We start from the raw sequence: 24,578 nt of genomic DNA on the forward strand, positions 1-24,578 counted from the left end.
CCTGTGTGTTTTGGTGCCAAAGCAGGCTATTTTTCGGTTGCCCCATCTTCTATCAAGACCTTTTTGTATTGGCCGTGCCCTGTTGCCACATACTTGTACTTCTTGCCAGGAAGCTTCTGAGGAAGCTAAACGTGAGGGGAGGAAATGGAAGAAGCTTCAGAGGCTAAAGTACTTACTCCTCTTCCCACACCACCTGCTTTCCTGCTTTCCAAGTGTTTTGCGTGCTTATCCAACTTTCAGTATTTTCAAAGTGGTCTGACTCTGATCCAGTTATTGCACTTCTCCTTTTACACCCGAGGAGGGAGTATGGGGATTTTTATTGTAACAAAGCAAGGTATAGGAGAAGTGAAACTGTACACAGATGGTCATCCTGCCACAGATGAGCTCATGTCAAAAAAGAGTGTTAAGTAAGAGCCCTGAAAGAGCACTTGAACTGTTAGTGACCCAAAGGCGTTAAAGACGCCATACACGTTTCCATTTATAGGTGATTATTCCAGAATGCTTCCCCACTAGAGCCCTTTCATGCTGCTGAGGCACTGCTTTCCCACAATTTGCAAGAAGCAATGTTAAAAGCAAATTCCACACAACAGTTAGTATAGCACCATATGAATAAGCAATGCCTTTCCAAAGGAGCAGCCACACAGGCTCCAGGTTGCCCCCAAGATTCTCTTCACCAGTTTAAACCCTGAGTATCTCCAAAAACAAGTGGATCTCTCACCTTGACATTTTCATCTGTCCTTGGGCTCTCTTTTTGCTCCCACAGGCTTCTCTTATTCACAATGTCTCCAGCCACAATGTCCTAGAAAAAGCATGGACACAGGGTAGGATTTTGAGCTGCTTTTCTTCCAGCTCATTTGATGACGATGATGGTGCTTTTATTTATACCCCACCCATCTGACTGGGTTGCCCCAGACATTCTGGGCAGCTTCCAGCATAATAAAAACACAGCAAATGTCAAACATTAAACATTTCCTGATACAGGGATGCCTTCAGATGTCTTCTTAAAGTTGTGTAGTTGCTTACTGGTTTCACATCTGACAGGAGGGCATTCCACAGGGCGGACACCACTACCGAGAAGGACCTCTGCCTGGTTCCCCATAAATTCACTTCTTGCAGTGAGGGAACAGCTAGAAGGCCCTCAGAGCTGGACTTCTGTCCATGCTGAACAATGGGGGTGGAGACGCTTCTTCAGGTACACTGGGCCAAAGCCATTTAGGGCTTTGAAGGTCAGCACCAGCACTTTGAATTGTGCTCAGAAGCATACTGGGAGCCTGTATGTCAACATTTACCACAGGCACCTCCATGCAAGAGGCTTCACTAGAACGACAGAACTTTTATGCAATGTATCAGTATGGGAGCCCTGTATTCTGACCCCATTTGATTGAGTGCATTTTTGCACATTAAATCATGTCCATGTAAATGCTTCCTGCAACAAGGTGCATTTTCATTTTTTCTATAACAGCATCAACCTTTTTCAACAGTAGGCTCTTTAAACACAAAGCACAATGGAAGCCCTACCTTACAGGGGGTTGTCTTCACAGAGGTTTGAGCCACTTCCCCTGTCTCCCAGAGGCTTTTCGTGCTGGCCACTGCAGCACTAGTGGAAGGCAGGTCAATGGAAAGCTGACGCACTGGCTTCGGAGACTTGATGGACGTCTGGAAGGGACATACGTAAATTTGAAAGAGCTTCTTACTCTGAACCAATTCACCTCTTTTACAATCGTGTATCAGGCTCTTTCTAAACACATCCAATTGACTCTCATCTCCAGGTACCTACATGAGGCAGAATCTGCATCACAGTGATGCTCCTGCTTAAGTAAGCTCTAATGGAAGGTGGATGTGTTCCTCTCAAAGACAGGAATTGCAATGCACAACCACTTTGTGCCAACAGTGCTCCTGCTGATGGTAGGACAGGCAGGCAGGGTGCAGGGCAGCTCCTAAACACCTCTAGTGCAGACACTGCCTTCATTTCAGAGACTCCCATAATGAAAACACACACCCAAACCAGCCAGCCAAACTATGCCATAGCTGGTAAAACAAGGGTGGAAAATCTGTAGCCAGCAGGACAGGAATAGGCAGACTCACTCTCCACGGCCAATGGTTAGGGGTTGATGATGTCTGTCACAAAGGACATTGGAGTGCACCACCAGGGGTGAAGTCAAACTGCTACATTAGTAGTACCAAATTAACCTCCCCAGGGTGCAAGGCTGAGCAGTATGTATGGAGGTCCTGGGCTGCTCAGATTTTGGGGTCCAATGGAAAGCAGAGCAATACATCTGGCACCAGCTTGGCTGCAGGAGGGTTGATGTAATTCTACATCATCTCATGCACTACAGGTTTCCCATCCTACAGTAGAGGTGCAACAGAACATTGTAACAAGAAAGCATCTCATTAGGCCCAACAGAAGTCAGCCGCAACCCACACATGTGATAACTGGATAGGAGGTCAGAGGAGGCACCTTCACATGCTGATTCCTAACCTACACCAAGCTGGTAGGACATGCACAGCATCACACATAGGACTTTGCTTGCCACAGAAAACATGACATCTGCAGAGACATGCCAGAATCTGAATCCTATTATGTGCAACAGCAGAAGTACCTAACCAGCTTGCCATCCATTTAGAGCCAATCAAGGCAGGTTCTTCAAAGCAATTAACACATTCCCTAAATCAGGAGTGGAAGGAAACCAGCCTGCACCCTCAGCAAAGTTTTGGACAACTTCATTCACAGAGTCAAGGAGTTTCACCTTACCTCAATGGCATGAGTGTACTGCTCAAGTTTGTCATCAATCTTTGAAACTGGAAGAGGTGGCTGTGTCTTCTTCACACTGTTACTGGAAGGAGAACAAAAAAGACCAATGGGAAAGACTTCCGGGTCGGCGCCATCGCCGAATGGCGGACTCCCTCCGAGCTCCGGAGGGAGTCGGCTGGGTAGGGGTCGGGTCCTGCCGTGCCGGCAACGCGGGGACCCTCAAAAACCATGGGCGGAGATGCCCATGGACTTGGTGACTCGGCGGACACCGTTTGCGCCCCCCCAACCCGCGAAGGAGCCTTTTTAAAGGCTGCGGAGCGGGTGACGGGGGGGGTGGTGCTGTGAGTCCAATGCTTCCCCTGCCCAGCGAAGCCGCATGCCATTCGGCGGAGAGCAATGACTTCTTTGAAAATTTCGGATTTGGACTAAAAGGAACAACCCGTGAGTAAATTGATTGGACTTAAAAGGGAAATTTGATCTTTCAATTTGGAGCGAGCGGGGGGAGTGCAAAAAAGAAGTCCGCCCCCCCCCCCTGTTGTAGATGGCTCAACACAAGGATTTGACAACTAAGATCGAGAGATGAACTTGTTTACCTGAAAAAAAATTTTAGCTTCACGAAGGGAAATTATAATAATTGTGCTGGAGGAGAAGACTGATTTGTGGGAACTAAAATGCAACCCCCCCGGGAACCGGGAACGATCCGCTATGAGAGACTGGTGAAGAGACACAGAAACTTTGACAGCTGTTAAAGTAGCTGTCAAAGCAGGAAAATAAAAGAGAACTTTGTTACGATGGCTTTGCTGGTTAGATTTGTTACAATTTGGACATAAATTATTGGAAATAAAGGCAACAAGTTATTTGACTTTTGGGTCTGATTTTGAAAGAAATTAAGTTACCATATTCCCTCTAGAGGGAGGCTGGGACATTGCAACAGTAGCAGCAAGTGGAAAAATACTATGAATTTGAGCAGGATCTGTTATCTCTTGGGAAAGCTGCAAAAACGAAGCATTATTTTGTCTACAGAGGTTTCTATACTAAAGGAGACAATGGATTTATCTATTGAAGAAAGGAAGGGACTTGACGCAAGTTATGTTCCTGAATAACAAAAGCCTCTGTGGAGAACAAGAAGTTTCTGAATTAGAAGGTTTCTGCAGCAGAACAGGAAAAAGCAACCTGAGGAATAAGAGCTGGACCAAATTTGAAGCCGGAGTATTTGGAACATCCAGACTTTAAAAGGACCAAGAAAGAGAATTTAAGTTAGACTCTTAAACATAGAGGTCTGGATGGAAGAATGACTTTTTCTGAGAGTTTTTTCGAGATTGGACTTTCTGAAATTAAAAGCTATCAAAAGATGGCAAAGTGGAGTTGAGATATAGACGTGGATACACCAGGCTGGCAGTAGACAATGGATGAACTTTGGGGATTGGAACCGGGGAATGGGGGGGGGGAGATTTGGAATCCAAAGGCTGTAAAATTATATATTATTTCTTTCTTTTCTTTTTTCATGTTTGTTGTTTGAAAATAGGGGAATTCGTGGAAGGGAAATGGGATCGATCTTAGGGAATTATATAAAATATAAGGAGAAATGGTTCATTAAGATAAATAAGATAAATTAATTTGGAATAAATGGGTTATTTAAAATTACAAATAAGGTTTTAAAATTTGGGGTAAGAATCTGTGGAATCAATTTAAGGGAAATGGAATACAAGAGGGGGGGGGGAGTCCAGGAAAGATGCCACTGAAACCAAGTGTAAATCATATTTGTTTTTTCTTTCTTTCTTGCTATCTTTCCTTTTTATTCTGGAAAATTTTTAATAAATATTATTAAAAAAAAAAAGACCAATGGAAAGAGGATTTCTTGCAAACCTGGGCATTTCAAAGCTAATCCAGCCCAACATGTTCATAGCGCCATCTTCCTACTTGCCAGTGATTTTTGGAATACAATAAGAACTAATTGAAGAAAATACTTAACCATGATATGTTGCAGTAACCCTGGGTTAAGATCCTGAGAATTCAAGGAAACCATGGTTTAGCTTGCTTAATAAGCTCTGCCCCTGCAGAGGACTTGTATAAAGGAGACACCAGCAATGCCTGCTTGTCATTGTGCAAGCAGAAAGACTGGGGAGATTGCCTGAACCAAAGTTTAACCATGGTTTGTTCATGGTAAATAGTGGCCTGGCTCACACGTCATACCAAGCCAAACTCTGCTTTAGTAAGAATGTGTGGGTTCCTAGAGAGGAGATCAAGGCTGTTCTGCTCCTCCTGAATGGTTTTGATTCTCCTTGTAGTATAGATCTCACAGACAAGCCATAAGCGATAGGACAAATCTTGGTTACAGCCTGTGGTTATTCTGGGTCAGAATGACCCAGACTAACCTGCTCAGTACAGGAGCAGAACTACCAAGCAAGAGCAAAGTGGCCACAATCTCTGCCCTAGGAACCTGCACATGATTTAGCTTAATGTGATATGTGAACTATCCCAGTATTTAACCTTGTCTAGCACAAACTTTAGTTGCACATCCTGGTTTGTGGCCAGTGTTTTTGGCTAAATATCTAACCAAGTTTCACTTCTTTGTCTGAATAAAGAAGCACAAGTCTGAGCAAGTTTTAAGTGTTATGCCCAAGAAAGAGATACACAGCCCAATTCTTTGCCCTCAGTATCAAGAAGAATAGATGGTTTGGGGCCAGGCGTTGTGAAGGACCCCACAGCACCCACTTGAACCTGCCTAGGCCTTAAGATCACCCTAAGAGATCCTGCATGCAGGCCAAGATTAATTAGATTAATTAGATTTGTGGGCACTTCTGATGAGGCTTTTTCAGTGGTGGCCCAATATGCCTGGGAAGTTTGATCTACAGATATTAATAATATAGACTATTGCCCCACCATCCCCATATTTATTAGCTTTTAAAGGGACCTCAATTTGTTGTACTTATTTCAATCTACTTTTAATGGCTTGGGTTTTATATCATTTTAAACTGCTGTTTAATTTTGCAAATATAATTAGGCTGTTTTCATATTTTTATTTTACTATTTATAGAAGCTACGTGGGGATGACTTGGCTCTTAAAGGCAGCATGTAACATGGGAAGTAAGTAAAACAGGCAACCCTGTTTGGGGAAGTATTTAATGTTTGATGTTTTATTGTGTTTTTAATATTCTGTTGGGAGCTGCCCAGAGTGGCTGGGGAAACCCAGCCAGATGGGCGGGGTATAAATAATAAATTACTATTATTATTACTTTCAGCATAGTTGCCTTTAACCCAGTGAAGCGCAGCATCAACATTGCATAACTTAAGAATATTCAGTCCTCAGATGGAAGTTACCTTTTCTGTATGGAGCGGTTCAGGGATTCAGTTCTTTCAACGATCTAAATAAAAAACGACAACACATCAGCTTAGTCAGTGGTCTAGAAGATAGATACAACCTTCCTGCTTCCACCCCAAAATGCCAAGCTAAGGCTGGGAAAAGAGAAGAAAAAAGTGTAACGACTGCCTTTCTCCCACCTGATTTGCACAGTTCTGTACCCTTCTGCTCTTCTAGGTGGTACCTCTGGTTATGTACTTCATTCATTCCGGAGGTCCGTTCTTAACCTCAAACTGTTCTTAACCTGAAGCACCACTTTAGCTAATGGGGCCTCCCGCTGCCACTGCGCCACTGGAGCACGATTTCTGTTCTCATCCTGAAGCAAAGTTCTTAACCCAAGGTACTATTTCTGGGTTAGCGGAGTCTGTAACCTGAAGCGTATGTAACCTGAAGCATATGTAACCCGAGGTACCACTGTATAGTCCTCCAAATGGGGGGGGGGAGCTGGGGGGGAAGAGACCCAACCTTTGTTTACTGGGTTTTCCAGTGTCCTCCTACCTAAGGATTATGATGCATACCTTTACCGTAGGGCTTGAAGGAGGCTGAGACTCTTCCTCTTGGCTGGAAGTGCTTGGAGTTCTTTGCCATTTTTCTGGTGCCTCTTCCTCCTCATTCCTTCTCCTTTTCTTCTCCTGAAGAGAAAGAATTGGTGGCAATTTAGCAAAGAGAGCTTGTGCAACATTTCTTCTAGGAGTTGTTTTCCACACCTCTGACTACCTTCTCTGCTCTTCCAGTTGCCCTACTCCCTTCTCCAAGTGCAGAACTGGACACAGTGGTCCAGACAGATGACCTCTGACTAGTGAAGAATTTCCCAGGATATCAATATTACAGTTCTATTATTGCAGCCTAAAATTACATTATCTCCCCACTTTTTTTGCAGGCACATCGTGCTGCTGATTCAACAACAGTTGTAGTCAACTGCGTTACTCAGACCCTTTGCATATGGCCTGCTACCTAACCAGATATTCCCCCATCCTATATCTGTGAATTTCATTTTTATTTTATTGTTTGCCTCACTGCGTAACTTTGCATTTGTGTCTGTTGAAATTATTTTTGCCAGATTCAGATGAGTTTCCCATTCTCTCAAGGTAATTTTGAACTTCATATTTGACGTCATCCCATCCCCATGGCTTGCAGTGACAACAGTAGTGTGTACAGCTACAAGACACTGAGGGCCAACAAAAGTTTCCAAGCAGATTTTTGTCTTTCTTTATGTCCTTATTTTGCCCATTTCCCTTGTGGTCCTGTTGCCTCCATTTTGGTTTTAGCCTACTAATTTGTAGGCATATGATGACAGAACACAGCTGACCTCTTGCATTTTTCTCTCTTCTTCATGCCGATTCTCTTCTGCAGCATGCTGTGGTTCCTCTTCGACATCCTCTCTGACATCCTGATTCTCTTCTCTTATACCCACATCTTCAGTAAGCTTTTGCTGCTGATCCAGCTCTGCTTCTTCTTCAAGCTGATCTTGTGAGATGGAACCAGAGGAAAACTTGAGGAAGTTTGAAGGCCCAGGTGCAAACCGGATGAAGATGGGAGACTCCTGATCCAGGTGAATCTGCCCTAGCTTGGCTTCTGCTTCCATCAGAGTGCCTTCTTCTTCCTCATAGGAACGCCTTGGTGACCTAGGACTGAAAATTGGCAATGGGAGGAAAGGATAAGAGAAAAGGACAAAGGTATCAGTTAACTTCCTTTTCTTTTAAAAGCAAAGCACCAGCTTTTAATATCTTTAAGATGAGCAGAACTGCAATATGCACAGGAAAGGAAGTTACTAGTTCAAATGATGCCACCAATTTGACTTCTATGTGAAAAACAAAATACGACATTGTGCCAATGAGCTGCCACATAACCATTAATATGGTGAGACACTTGTTTGCATTTCCTTAGTACTCCCCAGAAGCAGGGGCCAGAATGGGAGAGTATATCTGGGAAAAGGCTTTGTGAAGCATCCAGCACAACACATATATGGGAGCCTTGTATTCTGTTAACGAAGTCTACATTCCAGATTTAGCCAAGCCACCTTGACACCCAAATGCAAGTGGAACACAATGTCACTGAGAGTCTCCAAAAATTGCTGCCTGGTGCAATTGTCTCCCTCTGCCTAATGGTTAGACTGAGTAGGCTAACTCTACCAGGTTCTAAACTGCCCTGTATCAAAAGTAAAGATAGCGAGTCCAGTGGTGCTCCTGATATATTGTTCAAAACAAGGAACTACTATATCTGAAAAACCCAGGGCAAAATAGATGAGGGCATTCAGAATAACCAGAATCTGGTGAAGCAGAAGTTATTCAGTTACTGGTAGGATACTTGTGCAATACATCTCAGAGCAAAGATACCCCCTGCTTTGTGATCCTTCAATGAAAAACAAGGGGGAAATGACATGTGACGCTTTGCTATCCATATCCTGCCTTTTGCGGTGGTGGCAGGGGAGAAATGTCAGGCTGCAAGTTTGATGGCAGCAGCAGTACTGGGAGAGAGGATGCTTGACCTCTGGGTCACAGTTGCACTCAAAATCCCTCAAGAAAAAACCCCACAGAACCTCAGCATCATGTATCTTTTCCCTTCAATCCTCTTTCCTCTTCATCTCCTAAACTGAAGCACTATTGCATGGCGGCGCTTGTCTATATTATGACTCTCCTGGATGTAAATGCCAAGCTGAAGTTGATTTAACCTTCCACTGACCCACAATGTCCATACCAAAAACATATGGGAATGTGTGTAGGCACCACGAGAAGTTGTGTTTACACAGTTCCATTGCTGGGCTCTGAGGCAGAGCAGATGTTCCTACTAAAGCAGTGCAAAATATGAGCATGGAAGGTGGACAGGCATTCCAAATTAACCCAATAAATGCTGGTTGTAGCTCTGGCAACCCCTCCCTTGATTTCACATGGAACACAAAGTAAATCCATATCTTCATTTATGTGAATTTGGAACCAGGTATTAACCAGAAACCAAATGCTAGAAATGTAAACCATTAAAACATCGTTTCTTCCTTAGGCAAAGAGTCCTGTTGGCAGTAAAAAGTACCCAAGGCTTACCTATAGGCCCTATGCTTATGAATAATCAATTATAAAGCGTTGCTCACCCCAGGTGCCTCTCAGCATACTACTCATTGCTTTTCTGCTATGCAAAATTGCTAAGCAAAATTGCAACTGAATTTCCACACTTTTCTTGGCATGCACCTCTCACTATGTTTCTTATACACAGCAGTCGTATAGGCAGCATCCATTCTGCTCCATGCTTTTCCTCACCAATCATGATAACTTTAATTCCAAAGTCACTACTTTAATTAACTGAGGGGTGGGGAGACCACAGCTCTGTGGCAGAGCACCTGCTTTGCATTCAGAAGGCCCCAGGTGCATCTGTGATGTACCGGGAATCTCCACGCAGGGTGGGGGACGACAATTAATGCTGTATAAAGATGAGCATTGCATTCATTACTTATAAGGTACCCCCATAGCAGTGAAAATAAAAATGTGCACACTGGTTTATAATTCAGTTAAAATGTGGGGCCATGTTCCTAAACACCACCCCAAACCAATGAAGAACCAACAACATTGTGTTTGTATAGGGTTGCCAACAAAGTAAGATAAGAGCTGGCAGCAGCTTCACACACAAGGATCAGGTGAAGCTTTGGAAAGGACAGAAAAGCCTCATCATAAGAACATAATAGCAGGCTGCTGGATCAGGCCAATGACCCATCTAGTCCAGCATCCTATTCTCACAGAAGGCATCCAGATGCCTATGAGATCCTGCAACCAAGATCTGAGCAAAACAGCACTCACCCCTCCTTTTGTTTTCAGCAGCTGGCATTCAGAAGTATTACTGCCTCTGCGTGTGGAGGCAAAACAGTCACTGTGGCTGGTAGCCATTGATGGACTTTTCGAGCTCCACAATATCCTTTTTGAGTTGAGGCGACCAGCTTAAGGTCAGCACATTAAGCTGGTGTTAAGAGGCACATGCCAAAAGTCAGTTACAGAGTTAGCAACCTCATAGTTGTGACCAAATAGCACCCAAGTCCATTAGACATTCTCCTCTTGGGAAGCTCCCTGTGATATGAAGCCTACTCTCAACTCACAAGTAGGAGATCTCTATGTATATCCTTCTGTGGACTCCCCCAAGGCCCAATAATCTTAACTATCCTAAAATCCACTGGGGAAAGCTAACCAACAGTTGGAAAGAACAAATTCCCAGGAAATTTATAAAGAATTTATAGTCTTCCCATGTTAAGGCAGTAATAGCTTCTCAGAGTACATATGACCTACAACAGATATAATGAAACCTCACAATACACTTCAGAGTCTGGAGCAACTCTTTTAAAGGACACAAGAGAAAGATTTCACTCTAAATTCCACCCAGAGTCTGGTAAAAGGCCCACTATCAAGAGTCTACTTACACTGGAGCTATGGCTCTCCCTCAACCTCCAGGAAAACAGGAAGCAAAGCAGAGTCATCTCACCTAAATGTGTTTTCCTAATTAAGGTTTTCAGGACACACCCTCCCTTTCCTTTCCTTTGCACTGTCCTGCTGCAGGTGTTCCATATTTTCTCTCTTCCAGCTGAAACAGCCTACAAACCCCAGTCATATATATTTTTTAAAGCAAACAATAAACCCACCATACATGTGTTTACTCAGTGGAACTAATGCAGGAATGTCAAATAAAAATCTGCCTGGGCTGGAAAATTTCTTGATAACGGAAATGGCTTGCAGTAAATCAGATTGTTTTGTCCTGAGAGTGGCCAGGCTACACCCCCTTACCTAGAAGTAAGCCCCATTCAATTGGTGGGCCTTACTTCTTAAGTTCACCTGCACAGAATTGTTACAATTCTTCTGGTGTCTCTGGTTTGACACCAGTTCTTCTGGTTTGTGCGTAAGAGTTTGTCACTTCTTTTGGAGCAACTAAAAAGCATCTCTACCTTTCTTCACAGCATACAGGTGCCACCGGCTGGGCTTCTCTCCAGTCGCCCTGGCATGTTTGCTCTGCTTCCGGCACTCCTTCCCCTGCCCATCTCTGCTTGCGCTGCTCAAGTTTCTGGGACCAATCGCTAAAGCCTTCATCCTCTTCCAATTCTATAGTCCCAGAAGGCTTACCATCAATCCTGAAACACGGGAGAAAGAAAGAAAGATGTTTAACACAAGGCAAGTTCAGAATAACACACACATTGTTCTGGTCACTGACTTTGTTGACTGTTCTCATTTTAGCTACTGTACCTGTGGGGCCTTCAGATGTTGCAAACTCCCCTTTGTCCCAGCCCCTGTGGCCAATGGTCAGGCTGATGGGAGCTGGAGTGAAACCAGAAGCGGCTTTTGAGTTAGGGCAACTCCACCCTCCTGACTCTGGAATTACTGCCGCTTACCTGGACAGAGCTGTGGGGACACTGTGATTGGGTGGACGCACAGGCAAGAGAGCTGGATTGGCTCGGCTGGTACACCCGCTCAGCCCCAACTGCAGTGCCACTGAGCCTTCATACCATCATTCCCCTCACAGAGGTACAATTTCCAGAGGGATTGTTTAAAGGGTATATAAATTCAATAAATAATATTTTTTTTTCTGCAAGGGGAGTAGGAGTCTCTTTTCTCAGCACCCTTTACAAATTACAGTTCCCCTGATAAGCTACGACTGCTTAAAGTGGTATGAGACTGCTTTAAATCTATAGTGCAGATGGAGTCCTGATTAGTGACAAGAAACACAACCATTCCACTCTCAAGCTCATGCCACTCTGTGAAATTTTGGGTTTTAGCTCTTTGAAGACTATGCGCTCTCCTTTTCAGGATGTCAACACACACACACACACACGAGAGGGGGTTAACCATCTATACAAAAGCATCTGTAGCAATGCTGCACTATTTCTGAATATTGCAGTACAGATTTAGTCAGTGGGTTTTGTTTAAGTCATGAAATAGCGGTCTAGTATCTGCTGCAGCCAAGCTACTGTCCTTTCTTCCCATGAATTATGGTGGGACTCACACGCCTGCCACTGAGAACAAATTTGGGGTTTGTCTAAGATGCACAAACTTCTGGGTTTTCCTTTGAAAAAAAAGCTCAACAATTTTGGGGTCCTCCTAAAAAAAGCTTAACCCCTAGTTTAAAGGTAATTGGGGGATGTTTTCACTGATTGTTTACAAAAGCCCTTATAAAGCATCAATGTGATTTGGTATAGAAACTCACAACGGAGATTAATTTATAGGACTCTGCCTATGCTTGGTGCTTTGTAATTTGCTGCTGGCTATAAGGTTTGTGTGCAGTCAAAACTAGGCTCTGATCAATCCTGTTGGTTTCAGTGGGAGGGATAAGCAGCACAATTCTATGCATGTTTACTTAGATGCATGCCCCACTGTCTTCACTGGGGTTTATTCTCAGGAAACTGCAGAGAGAATTGCAGCTTAAGTCTCCAATTGATACCAGTAGGAGTTTGAAATATATAACTTGGGCTGTTGCTATGTGTTTATTGGTCACAACAGTTATTTGCTGGTGCAGGAGAAAATTGATCTTGCTCTGTTCTTTTGAGAACTCATGTGATGGCAGAAGTTCCACAAATACAATATAGTTTATCAGCAAACTGAGTCTAGATCATCTGACTCAAGGATTATTTTTAAAAATCAGTGAGAGTTTCTTGTTGGCTTCAAAGTGCAGAAAGTTGTCCTTAAAATATATTCCAACATTTTATCCAAGTGATTCCTAATTAGCTGGCAGACAAACGTCCTACTGCACCACCAGCAATAAGTATTGAGGTAATTCACACTAAGAATACAGTCTGAAACAATATAAAGCATCCTACATTCTTTTTTTGGGGGGAGAGACTTGAGGGTGGGGAACTGAACTTTAGGTGTCTCTTATGCTTTTAATGTTAAGGATTGTTAAGGAAGAGAAAATAATCTCTTCCATCCATTAATAAAGGAAGAGAGGGAAAGGAGCACTTATACCCAACTGGCAAGAGTCCGTCATTTGGCCTTCGGAGTATACAGACTGCATTCCAAAGCTATGATCGAATACAGCGGCTGCAATTTAATACAAAGATGCACAAACTCCTAGGCCAGAGTTAACCAAAAGGAAAATAAGTAAACAGGGATGTGAGAGAGTTGCTTAGAACCTCTTACACTGTTTTTGTTTTTCACAGGCTTCCTTCACTGCCTGAGCCTGACTGCTTTTAGAATGAAAGATCTACCAACAGCAGACAGGCGCAATTTAAAGCATTCACAGTGCCGGTTTGATTCGAAACAGTTATGGAAATGCAAAATGATTCCGTAGTTGAGATGCTGCTCTTCCTGTCCCACGATGCCAAGTCCTCCTGAGGTTCCCGAACTGGATATCGTAGAATGTTTAAGCAGCACACACTCGCAAGTTGCAACATTGATCACAAAATATATATCGTATATTGTACATTTGACATGACAGAGAAAAGGGAAAGGAGAATCAGCAGAGAATCAGTAAATGTTTCTGGAGATCAGTTAGCCCTACCTGATAACCATTTCAGACATGCTATTTTTCTATGTACCGTGGTACCTCAGTTTAAGAACAGCCCTGTTTACGAACTATTCGGTATAAGAGCTCTGCAAAACCGGAAGTAGTGTTCTGGTTAGCGAACTTTACCTCGGTCTACAAATGGAAGCCAAATGGTGGAAGGGCACCGGCAGTGGGAGGCCTCATTAGGGAATAATAAAAAAATAAAATTTAAAAATAATTACTAAAAAAAAATTAAAAAATATAAATAAGAATGGCTTTGGTTTAAGAACAGACTTCCAGAACAGATTAAGTTCATAAACCGAGGTACCACTGTACATTTCCTTCTACGTACATTTTACTTTTATTTATGAAGACTATTTATATACCGCTTGACATATAAGAGTGACCCTGCTGTTATTTGGACCTGCCGAAACAAGGCATTGTAGATGTGGCAATTGCTCTGCTATATCATGAAGCCGATAGAAAGACAGTTGTGTTGTTTTTTTAGAACTTCATTCACAAAATACTGAAGTATAACATCTGAAATTTTGTCCACATTAGCTGGCTTACAGTCAGATTTTGACAAACTAATTCTCAGTCGCATGACGAAGCATCTGTCTCGAAATGCACATCTGGTGGTGTTCAAGCTTTGATCTCAAAAGAACTTGACTGAAACATTTTGTTTCTTCATTGCTTTAAATCACCAACTCCATTTGGCAATAGTGCACGTAACTGAGGTTCTACCTTAGATAAAGGAATATTTTGACTTATGTAAACAGTTGTATGTATTTTTCTTAAGAATGGGTGTGTTGCTCAGATTTGTAAAAGTAGCTTTTTTAAATGCCTGTTGGTTCAACAATGGACTGGACATTCGGATTCATTTATGATTATACATTCAGATAAATAATTATTTTTTTCCACACACAAATGCATCAGTGCATCTTTCCCTTGTGAAAGAATTGGTCATCTAAAAACTGGAGCTATTGAATTGCTCAATTAGATTAGTCGTCTATCTGCCCTCCCTTCTTACTGAAATTATGCTAAAATAACTGGGATATCTTAAACTTATAACATCCCTGTTATAGCAGAAGACTCTGGATATTGAGGCAACATTGAAACTTATTGTGCTACAAAGCAGTTGCAAGAAATGCAAAAGGATATTGTTTTCAGTAACACTATGGAAGCAGCCGAGGAAAGCATGGAAACTGCTGACCACAAAGCATCATCAAAACCTCTTTGTAAGCTCACATAAAAGTTTTCTGACAGTTTTATTGACAGTGAGGGTGTCAGTTTTGAAGGAAGGAATGAAAGAGAACTAGAGCTCAGAAGGCTTGATGACATTGTTCTTGACCATTGCACTCAATGAATTGGAAAACAGATTTGAGGAAAGAGACAATACTGTTATAGTAGCAAGTCTGCGAGCGTTACAGGAATGATGACAACTTGAATCCACTGTGTGAAATATTGCACAACTCAGATCACTGTAAAAAGCTAGGAAAAGTAAAATGGGAGCTTGAGTTGGTAAAATACTGTGTTGAAGAGAGACTATCATTGGTCCAATTTCCAAATGAGCTCACAAAATACTGTATTTCCTGGACTTGGTCTTTTGGTTGAGGCTGCATGGATAATTCTAGTGTACTGAAGTAAGAATCTAAGATTCCACCCTAGTCTGTTTCTCCTTACAGTCACCAGCTGGATGCCTCTGAAAGCCAAGCATGGCATGGTGTTGATGGCATTGGCCATTGCCATTCCCCCACCCTCAGTCCTGTATACTCATCATACTCAACTGAAGGTGGAGAGGTGCCCAATACATTCTGTGAGGTTCTGATGCTCTGGAGTAAGGGACACAATAAAGGATGTCCAACAAGCATAATCTGGACCTACAGGGAAGTTATCACAGCTGTTTGTTGAAAGTGGCTGCAAGAAGCCCCCTTCCTTCCTGGAAATGAGGGATTGGTGCAACAAGGTACAAGAAGAGGATGAGTCACCATAAGTGTGAGCTGAATTTACTTAAGAGAAAGACAGTATTCATATGTTGACCTTTGCAGCCAGATCAACAGCTGCAGAAAAGGCTGAGAAATGGGTGGGGAGCGGCATGAAGCCATCAAGTCAACTATTTTTTAAGTGAAAATGAAAACCTTTCTTTTATAGAAAAATAACTAGAAGCATAGTTTCTCTTTGTAATAACTTCTCCTCCAATATCCAGTCTTCAGATGCAACACTACAAAGGGGTCACTTTCTAATGGGGCATTTCCCTAGCAAACACATGGTCCCAACCCTGCATCTGCTGAGAGAACAGTGTGTGTGTGTGTGTGTGTGTGTGTGTGAGAGAGAGAGAGAGAGAGAGAGAGAGAGAGAGGAGGGAAGTTGCAGGGATAGATGCTTAGCCATTACTGAGCCACCCCATTTTCTCCAGCAATTGCTCCCACTCCCCCACAAAAAAAATCCCATTTTCATCCCATTTACACTTTCAGTTTTGGAGCCTGACCGGGAGAGAGAGAAAATATTATAGATGGCTTGGGAAAACATTTGCAGGGGAAAACTGGCAAGCAAGAGAATGATTCACCTTCCCTCTCCTACCAGCTGAATTCCCCCTGCCTTACAAGGGAGGAAAACATGGGGCTTCTTCTCATAATCCTCACTGGGTGACCTCAGGCCAGTTGCCACCTCTCAACCTAACCTACCTACCTCGCAGGGTTCTTGTGGGGATTAAAGGAGGAGAGCCCAATTACTGACACCTCAAACACTAGAGGAAATTATTGTTCTCTGTGAAATAATGAGATTGCAGCCAACCACATGGGAGCTGATTCATTTGGCTTGCACACAGTGCTGGCGTACCAAGCCGGATAATAATCATGTTTTCCTCAGTATTATTGTAACCATATTGGTTGGTTGAAAAATGTTATACAGTGGTACCTCGGGTTAAGTACTTAATTCATTCCGGAGGTCTGTTCTTAACCTGAGGTACCACTTTAGCTAATGGGGCCTCCCGTTGCCGCCGCGCTGCCACTACGCAATTTCTGTTCTCGTCCTGAAGCAAAGTTCTTAACCCGAGGTACTATTTCTGGGTTAGCGGAGTCTGTAACCTGAAGCGTATGTAACCTGAGGTACCACTGTATTGTTTTATTGCACAAAATAATACAACTATAAATAATATTTCCTTAAAATGAAATAAAAACAAAGCAAAACTATATATACATACATAAATGCATCACAAATAAAGCAATTCCTTGTCACTTTTATTGAATTAACTTCTATTTGAGGACATACTGTTTAGTTCTGGAGAATTCTTCATCAAGCAGCTGACAACTGTGAGATTTTATTTTGTGTTTTAACAGTGGACTGGAATAAGGTGTGTGTGTGTGTGTGTGTGTGTCATTTTATGCTCAGTCGCTTCTCACCGGCTTTCTTGCGCTGCCACCCCACTCTCGGAAGAAGTGCTGGTGGTGGCCAGGCCTTCTTCTGCCTGGGACCTCAGCTGTCTCTCACGCTCCCTTCGGCGCCGCTCTCTGGCTGCTTCCTCCTCGTCCTCCACACTCCATTGCACCGTCAGCCTATCGATCACAGAGAAAGTGAAGTCAGGTGAAGCAGAGGTATGTTGCTATGTGGCATGGAGAAAATACAAAGCCCAAACCACCATGAGCGGCACAGATCCTCAACTGTCATAGCTCAGTGGAAGAGCATCTGCTCTGCTGGCCAAAGCTTCAGTCCCCAGCATCTCCAGGAAAGAGAAAGAGACCCCACCTGAAGCCCTGGAGAGCCTCCAGTGCCAAACAAGGCAGACAATACTGAGCTAGGTAGTCCAAGGCAGTATAAAGAAGCTTTCTAGAAAATGCAAACGGATGGGATGGGGAGGGGTAAGGAGTTTGGTATTTATTCATTCATTCATTCATTCATTCATTCATTCATACCTACCCTGCCCATCTGGTTGGGTTTCCCCAGCCACTCTGGGTGGCTCCCAACAGAATATTAAAAACACGATAAAACATCAAACATTAAAAACTTCCCTAAACAGGGCTGCCTTCAGATGTTTTCTAAAAGTCAGATAGTTGTTTATTTCCTTGACATCTGATGGGAGGGTGTTCCACCACCGAGAAGGCCCTCTGCCTGGTTCCCTGTAACCTCACTTTTCACAATGAGGGAACCGCCAGAAGGCCCTTGGAGCTGGACCTCAGTGTCCAGGCTGAACAATGGGGGTGGAGACGCTCCTTCAGGTATACTGGGCTGAGGCCGTTTAGGGCTTTACTGTTCAGCACCAACACTTTGAATTGTGCTCAGAAACGTACCGGGAGCCAATGTAGGTCTTTCAGACCAGTGTTATATGGTCTCAGCTGTGAGGTAAGGTGCAAATGCACCAGCAGAGCCAATCCAGCCCTGCTGGTGGAGCATCTGCCCAGCATAAACTTTCCCTCCCCTTCTTGGTAAATAACAGCAGATACCTGACATGAACCTAGCACAGTAGCCCCACCCCCCTACAAGCCACTTTGTGTGCTATATTGCTTCTGAGGCGCTGTGCTACACGGAAATTGTGTTGATCATAAAATTACCTGTAGTGGAAGCCCACCACTAACGTAGCTTCTACTCTAGCAACTCTATGCACAGCTAGCTGAAGTATTCCTACCTCTAGCGTAGTGGAGGTCAACCTTGTTACCTTTCCAATAATATTTTCAATGGAACTCTTGCACCAGCACTCCCTTTACCTGGGACACAAGCCAAGTTTGCTGGGCCTCACCACCATCCCTTTGAAATATACGGCATGCCCAAACCAATAGCGTGCTCTGCTAAAGTATGCTTCGTGTAGTTCGGCTTGACGAATTACTTGGTTTGTTCTAAGTGATATGTTTGTGCCCCTTTTCAAGAGCATAGATCCTCCCAAAGCAGCTTGCATAAAAGAGAATCACAGCAAAACCATAAAGCTTTATCAACTACACAATTAAAGTAAATGCATAATTCATTTAATTAAATATAAAGGAAGCAGCCTATGATAGGAGTACACGTCATGGAACTCACTGCAGCTTACTTGTGACTGCATACATTCAACATGTAAAACATATTTAGCCAAATGAACTGCAGCCTTTGGCATTTCATTAGAAATGCAAACCATCTCACAAAGCACTGTTACCATTTAAAGTGCTAGTGTGGAAGCAGGAACCCTATCAAATAAAAGGAAAGAAGTATCCAGTCTCTGCTTGATACTCTTCCTCATTCTCCAATTTATTCTAGCATATGGTCTGGTTCACACATCACACTAAGCCAAACATGGCACAGAGCACATGCACGAGTGCGCAGGCTACTGGGGAAGAGACTGCAGCCATGTTGCTTCTGCCTGGTCATTTTGCTGCTGTGTCTCATTGAGATAAGCCACGTTTTGGCTTAGTGTGTTGCACAAACCTGGGCTGATATTTTAGCTCTCCTGGGCAAACCAAGAACTGTAAACCAAGAACAAACATTGGTTACAGTTTATAGTTAGAGAAAGCTAAATCACAAGCCTGTGGGCTCCATGATCACTGCAGATGGTGACAGCAGTCACGAAATTAAAAGACGCCTGCTTCTTAGGAGAAAAGCATTGACAAACCTAGGCAGCATCATAAAAAGCAGAGACATCACCTTGCCAACAAAGGTCCATCTAGTTAAAGCTATGGTTTTCCCAGTAGTGATGTATGGAAGTGAGAGCTGGACCATAAAGAAGGCTGGTCGCCAAAGAATTGATGCTTTTGAATTATGGTGCTGGAGGAGACTCCTGAGAGTTCCATGGACTGCAAGAAGATCAAACCTATCAATTCTGAAGGAAATCAGCCCTGAGTGCTCACTGGAAGGACAGATCCTGAAGCTGAGGCTCCAATACTTTGGCCACCTCATGAGAAGAGAAGACTCCCTGGAAAAGATGCTGATGTTGGGAAAGATGGAGGGCACAAGGAGAAGGGGACGACAGAGGGCGAGATGGTTGGACAGTGTTCTCGAAGCTACCAACATGAGTCTGACCAAACTGAGGGAGGCAGTGGAAGACAGGAGTGCCTGGCGTGCTCTGCTCCATGGGGTCACGAAGAGACAGACACGACTAAACGACTAAACAACAACAACAACCAGTGGCGTAGCGTGGGGGGTGCAGGGGGGCCGGCCGCACCAGGCGCAACATCTAGGTGGGGGGCGCGCTCGCACTCGCAGCTCTCTGCCCCCTGCTAAAATCCACGGGTTAGGGGGCGCAAATTACTTGCCTTGCCCCGGGTGCTGACAACCCACGCTACGCCACTGACAACAACAAATCACAAGCCTGGGTTCAGACAACAATCTAAGTCAAAACATGGCTTAGCTCAGTGTAGCACAGCAGCAAAATGAGTGGTAAAGCACAACGCAACCACAATCTCCTCCCTAGGAGCCTGGGCATTCGTGTGCAGCCATGGCGCATCTGTCACAAACTTGAAAGCCTTCTCATCACCTCATTCACTTGCCAGAGCAAGGAAATTCCATCAGTTATCCTTTTGCTCTGGCAGATGATGTCATCTAGATTTCACAGAAGGGGCGGGTGAGACTGGGTTTCACATCCCTGTTGCATCACTGCACAAGTGAATTCAGCCACTTGGGCTATTAGAGGCAGATTTAAACTGAGATTTAAACGAGAACAAAGTAAATTGAAACTAAGTGAAATAAACTACACCCAGAAAATGCTGATTCTGACAGGGAGAGAGGCCAAGAAAAGAGCTGAAAAGCCTGGGCCGCCATTCAGTCTCCACAAGGGAGGGAGAATTGTGAATGGTGAGGGACTTTGACATGTTTTCTTAGAAACATAGTAATTTAGTCAGAATTCCTGAGCCAAGCTGTACCATTGCTACAAATGGAGTGGGGAGGTGTGTGTGTGAGAAAGTTGGAGGAGGACACCCAGTGCTATCGTCCCGCAGGCCTCCCGAACCAACTCTGCTACATGCTGTTTTTCCTTCCTCCCCAACAGAAGATTAAAATTTTGACATAAAACTCCTCTCAGAACGTCCCAGTCACCAGATAATAAAATTCTCTGTCAGCAGAACTACCCCTCAGATCCCAGAGGAAACGATAAGGTTTCCGTAACATTCCAACATGGGTGATAACATGGGTTCTGGTGCCAGCCCGTTCTTCCCCTCTTTTAGCAGCAGACCACGCTGGTTTCTGCAAAACATACCAGCAGGATGAATGCCTGCATGCAAAACCCACGAACCAACCAGCATTTCTCAGTCCAAAAAAGCAATAAAAGTGCAGGTTCACATATTTTAATTTTTAAGATGAGGGCCAGCAGAGAAGGGTCTTGCAGTGGTGCTGCTTACCAGGAGATAGAGGGGCAAGGCAGCGGCGAGGTCGGTGCAGCACATTTCATTTATTTAACAAAGTTGATACACGGCTTGATTGTAGCAAAGCCTCTAAGCGGTTTACAAGAGATACTAAAACTACCAGTGTTTCCCCCCCCTATTAAAACAGTTTAAAAACATTTAAAGATAATTAAAATGAACAGTAAAAGAAGTTATAACACATGTCTGGATAGGCCTGCCTAAACAAAAATATTTTAAGCAGGTGCCGAAAAGAATACAGTGGTACCTCGGTTTAAGAACTTAATTCGTTCTGGGGGTCTGTTCTTAACCTGAAACTGTTCTTAACCTGAAGCACCACTTTAGCTAATGGGGCCTCCTGCTGCCGCTGCGCCACTAAAGATAATTAAAATGAACAGTAAAAGAAGTTATAACACATGTCTGGATAGGCCTGCCTAAACAAAAATATTTTAAGCAGGTGCCGAAAAGAATACAGTGGTACCTCGGTTTAAGAACTTAATTCGTTCTGGGGGTCTGTTCTTAACCTGAAACTGTTCTTAACCTGAAGCACCACTTTAGCTAATGGGGCCTCCTGCTGCCGCTGCGCCACTACTGCACGATTTCTGTTCTCATCCTGAAGCAAAGTTCTTAACCCGAGGTACTAATTCTGGGTTAGCGGAGTCTGTAACCTGAAGCGTATGTAACCTGAACCTAACCCGAGGTACCACTGCACAGCGAAGGCATCCCCTCAGAAGGAACGTGTGAAATGGACATGCTGACATTTTGAAATCTGGATTTCGGCATCAACATCAGTGGGCCAAATACCAATGTCATTTTCGAAACTGAAATTTGAAATCCAAATGTAAATGCAAAGCAAAGTTAATTTATTAAATCCTATTGCAAACCATCTATCCAATATTGTCAGATAACGTCTGCTACTACATGTCAGCTGTCAGCTGTGGCCAAATGATGGCTGCTATTGTAAGTCCGCTGCTAGAGACTGTCAAATGTTGATTGATGCATGCCGCATCATGGCATATGCTCTGTTGACATCATGACAGCTGCCAAATACCAGCTTCTACAGGTCAAATGCTGTCAAATGTATGTGTTTGTTATTTAATTATCACTACCATTTATAGGGGACGCAGGTGGCACTGTGGTCTAAACCACAGAGCCTAGGACTTGCCGATCAGAAGGTCGGCGGTTCAAATCCACGACGGGATGAGCTTCCGTTGCTTGGTCCCTGCTCCTGCCCACCTAGCAGTTCGAAAGCATGTCAAAGTGCAAGCAGATAAATAGGTACCACTCTGGCAGGAAGGTAAACAACGTTTCCATGCGCTGCTCTGGTTCACCAGAAGCGGCTTAGTCATGCTGGCCCCATGACCCGGAAGCTGTCTGTGGACAAATGCCAGCTCCTTCAGCCTATAGAGCGAGTTGAGCACGTAACCTCATAGTTGTTCGCAACTGGACTTAACTGTTAGGGGTACCTTTACCTTTTTACCATTTATAAACTGCTGTACTGTCTACAAGATCTCAAAGCAGTTTGCATACACGACAAGCACAAAAAAACCACATCAAGTCATTCATATAAGAAAACAGGGGTGCCAAGTATGGGGGGCAGTGGGGGAACTCCCTTCTCCTAGTATGGCCAACTACATCCTTGAGCTTCTGTCACCACCTAAGCACATTTTTGTTCATGGAAGTACTGGTATATTCTAGGATATGTTTTTGTTTCTATTTCAATTTTTCACATTTTATCATTTATATTGTGTTGCTTAATTTTGTTATTGGGTTTTTGGAAACCACATTGTGATCTTTTTCTGAATGAAAATATTTAAATAAATGAATGCTATCAGAGAAGTGACACAATTGGATGCAACTCTACATAGAGAGTGCTCTACACAAACACACACACAAGTATTTCAGCGTAAACAGACACTTTCTTTTCCCCTTTCTGCTTTCAAGCTTCACCCCATAACTTTGAGCTTGGGCGTACAGACCCAAGAACAAAGACACCAAAACTGTCAAATGTAAAGACCTGAGAAACCTCTATCTTAATTCATTCTGCGCTCATATTTACTGTTTTCTCCACAGTTTCCATGGAAATAGTTGTCTAGGCCCTGGCAGAAAGCCAAAGTGGTGTGCTTTTTTTTCTCTAATACAGTAATCTAAATGAAGTCATTCATGGACTTTCCATCATGACCTCTGTCCCATATGTATGTGACAATACTTGACAAAAGGCCTGATTCAGAAACACTCTTAATCCAAAATTTTCCAGCTTGCCCCGTTCCAGTAGGAAGAGAAAGTCACAATTTTGGTAGATGTATTTGGGATCCTCGTTTTGTTTAAACTGCGCTTTTTCCACAATGTCAAACCAAGGGTTTAAAATGGGAATTGCAACACCCCTCCCAGATCTAGCATGCATCCTTGGCCTGGATTAGACCACTGGGAGTCCATTAGGAACGTTGTAACAGGCATTTATATTGCCATTGTAGCCTCCTTTCGCCGCTCCCTTTGTTTCTCAGTTGGATGTGACTAATTTTCCCTCCATGACCTCAGAAGCTCATGATTTGTTGCTCTTTCTTTTGCTCTGGCTGCACGGAATTTAATTGAAGGACAATTACTTCCAGAACAACAGTAGCCCAGTGACATCGCATACAAAAAGGAAAAAAAAAAAGATACAGCTACATGCTTGAAAGATAGGCTGCACCAGCACTCTGCCAAATGGCATCCTCCTGGCAACAAGCTCACTCCTACGGATTCCACCTGTCTCTCCATTATCAAGTTCTTCCTTTTAGTTCAACTTCAGTAGCAGAAAGTAGATGTATTCATGTTTGCATTATTTATATGAACGAACCGCCAATTGTTGCCAGTTTGGAGAAGTTGCAACCTTGTCCACATCAGCTGACTCAACTCACTACATCAATTCAAGACGGCAGCAGTACCTTCTCCTCAAAAACCACAATTTTTGTGGAGATCATTTTATGTGGAGATGTATGGGTTTTAAAACTTGCTCAAGATCCTTAAAGTGGCATAGTTATCTTGATAGAAATGGTCCTCTGTTTCCATCATGAGTGAGATGAGTCAGAGAGAAGCATTGCAGCTACAGCTGGACAGGAAATTATGCTTCCTCTGCGATGAAGCCATTTTAAGCCCACTTCAGGTGTTCCTACTCCATGTGATTAACACCCCACGGAAAAGGAAGTGGGGACAAGCTCTCTCACCCCCATCCCCCTCCACCAGCTGGAAGGTGACTGCTTGTAACAGGGATAAAACAGGTCTGATATTGTTATGTTGTGGGGAAACATATCAGACGACACAGCGATTCTTCAAACAGCTCTTGTTTATTCACAAGCCAGAACAGAACTGAACTGAACAGCCAGCCTGCTTATATAGAGCTCCACTACAATGCAACAGTAACAACTTTCTGTAGCTATCCAAGCACTGAACGTCACTTTCAATTCTTTATTTGCATATGTGGACCTGAGTGAAAACTATCTACAGTATCCCCCTGCTGGCCCAGGGTGAGAACTTCAGTACATAACAGATATATTCCTGCATGCAATGCTCTTCCTTCCTCTTTTGGAGGTGTTTTGGCTGCAAAAAGGAGCCTGTTCTCCTCTTACAGGCTCCCTGTGATTTTAGAACCCTTGAAAATCAGGGTTCGATGATGAGTGGGGAGTCTACAACATGAGTAGAGCTGGCTCACACTGCAGTCACCATCCAACTTGTGGAGGGCAACAAAGAT

At 43.5% G+C, this 24,578-nt stretch overlaps 1 protein-coding gene across 2 annotated transcripts in view; it reads right to left on the minus strand.

The window, feature by feature from the left end:
* Window positions 1-24,578, minus strand: part of LSP1 (lymphocyte specific protein 1) — a 78,173-nt gene that overhangs the window by 11,995 nt on the left and 41,600 nt on the right. For both annotated transcript variants that reach the window (XM_079987422.1, XM_079987423.1), the window contains exons 2-10: window positions 16,958-17,110; window positions 11,029-11,211; window positions 7,423-7,744; window positions 6,632-6,745; window positions 6,074-6,117; window positions 2,753-2,834; window positions 1,519-1,656; window positions 719-799; window positions 2-125 (exon numbers count right to left, since the gene is read on the minus strand). In XM_079987422.1, coding sequence (XP_079843548.1) covers window positions 27-125; window positions 719-799; window positions 1,519-1,656; window positions 2,753-2,834; window positions 6,074-6,117; window positions 6,632-6,745; window positions 7,423-7,744; window positions 11,029-11,211; window positions 16,958-17,110 — 1,216 coding nt within the window. In that variant the 3' untranslated portion in view covers window positions 2-26. The remainder of the gene's footprint in view (window position 1; window positions 126-718; window positions 800-1,518; window positions 1,657-2,752; window positions 2,835-6,073; window positions 6,118-6,631; window positions 6,746-7,422; window positions 7,745-11,028; window positions 11,212-16,957; window positions 17,111-24,578) is intronic.

The sequence above is a fragment of the Podarcis cretensis genome (assembly GCF_951804945.1).
Source record: "Podarcis cretensis genome assembly, chromosome: 1".
Lineage (NCBI taxonomy): Eukaryota > Metazoa > Chordata > Lepidosauria > Squamata > Lacertidae > Podarcis > Podarcis cretensis.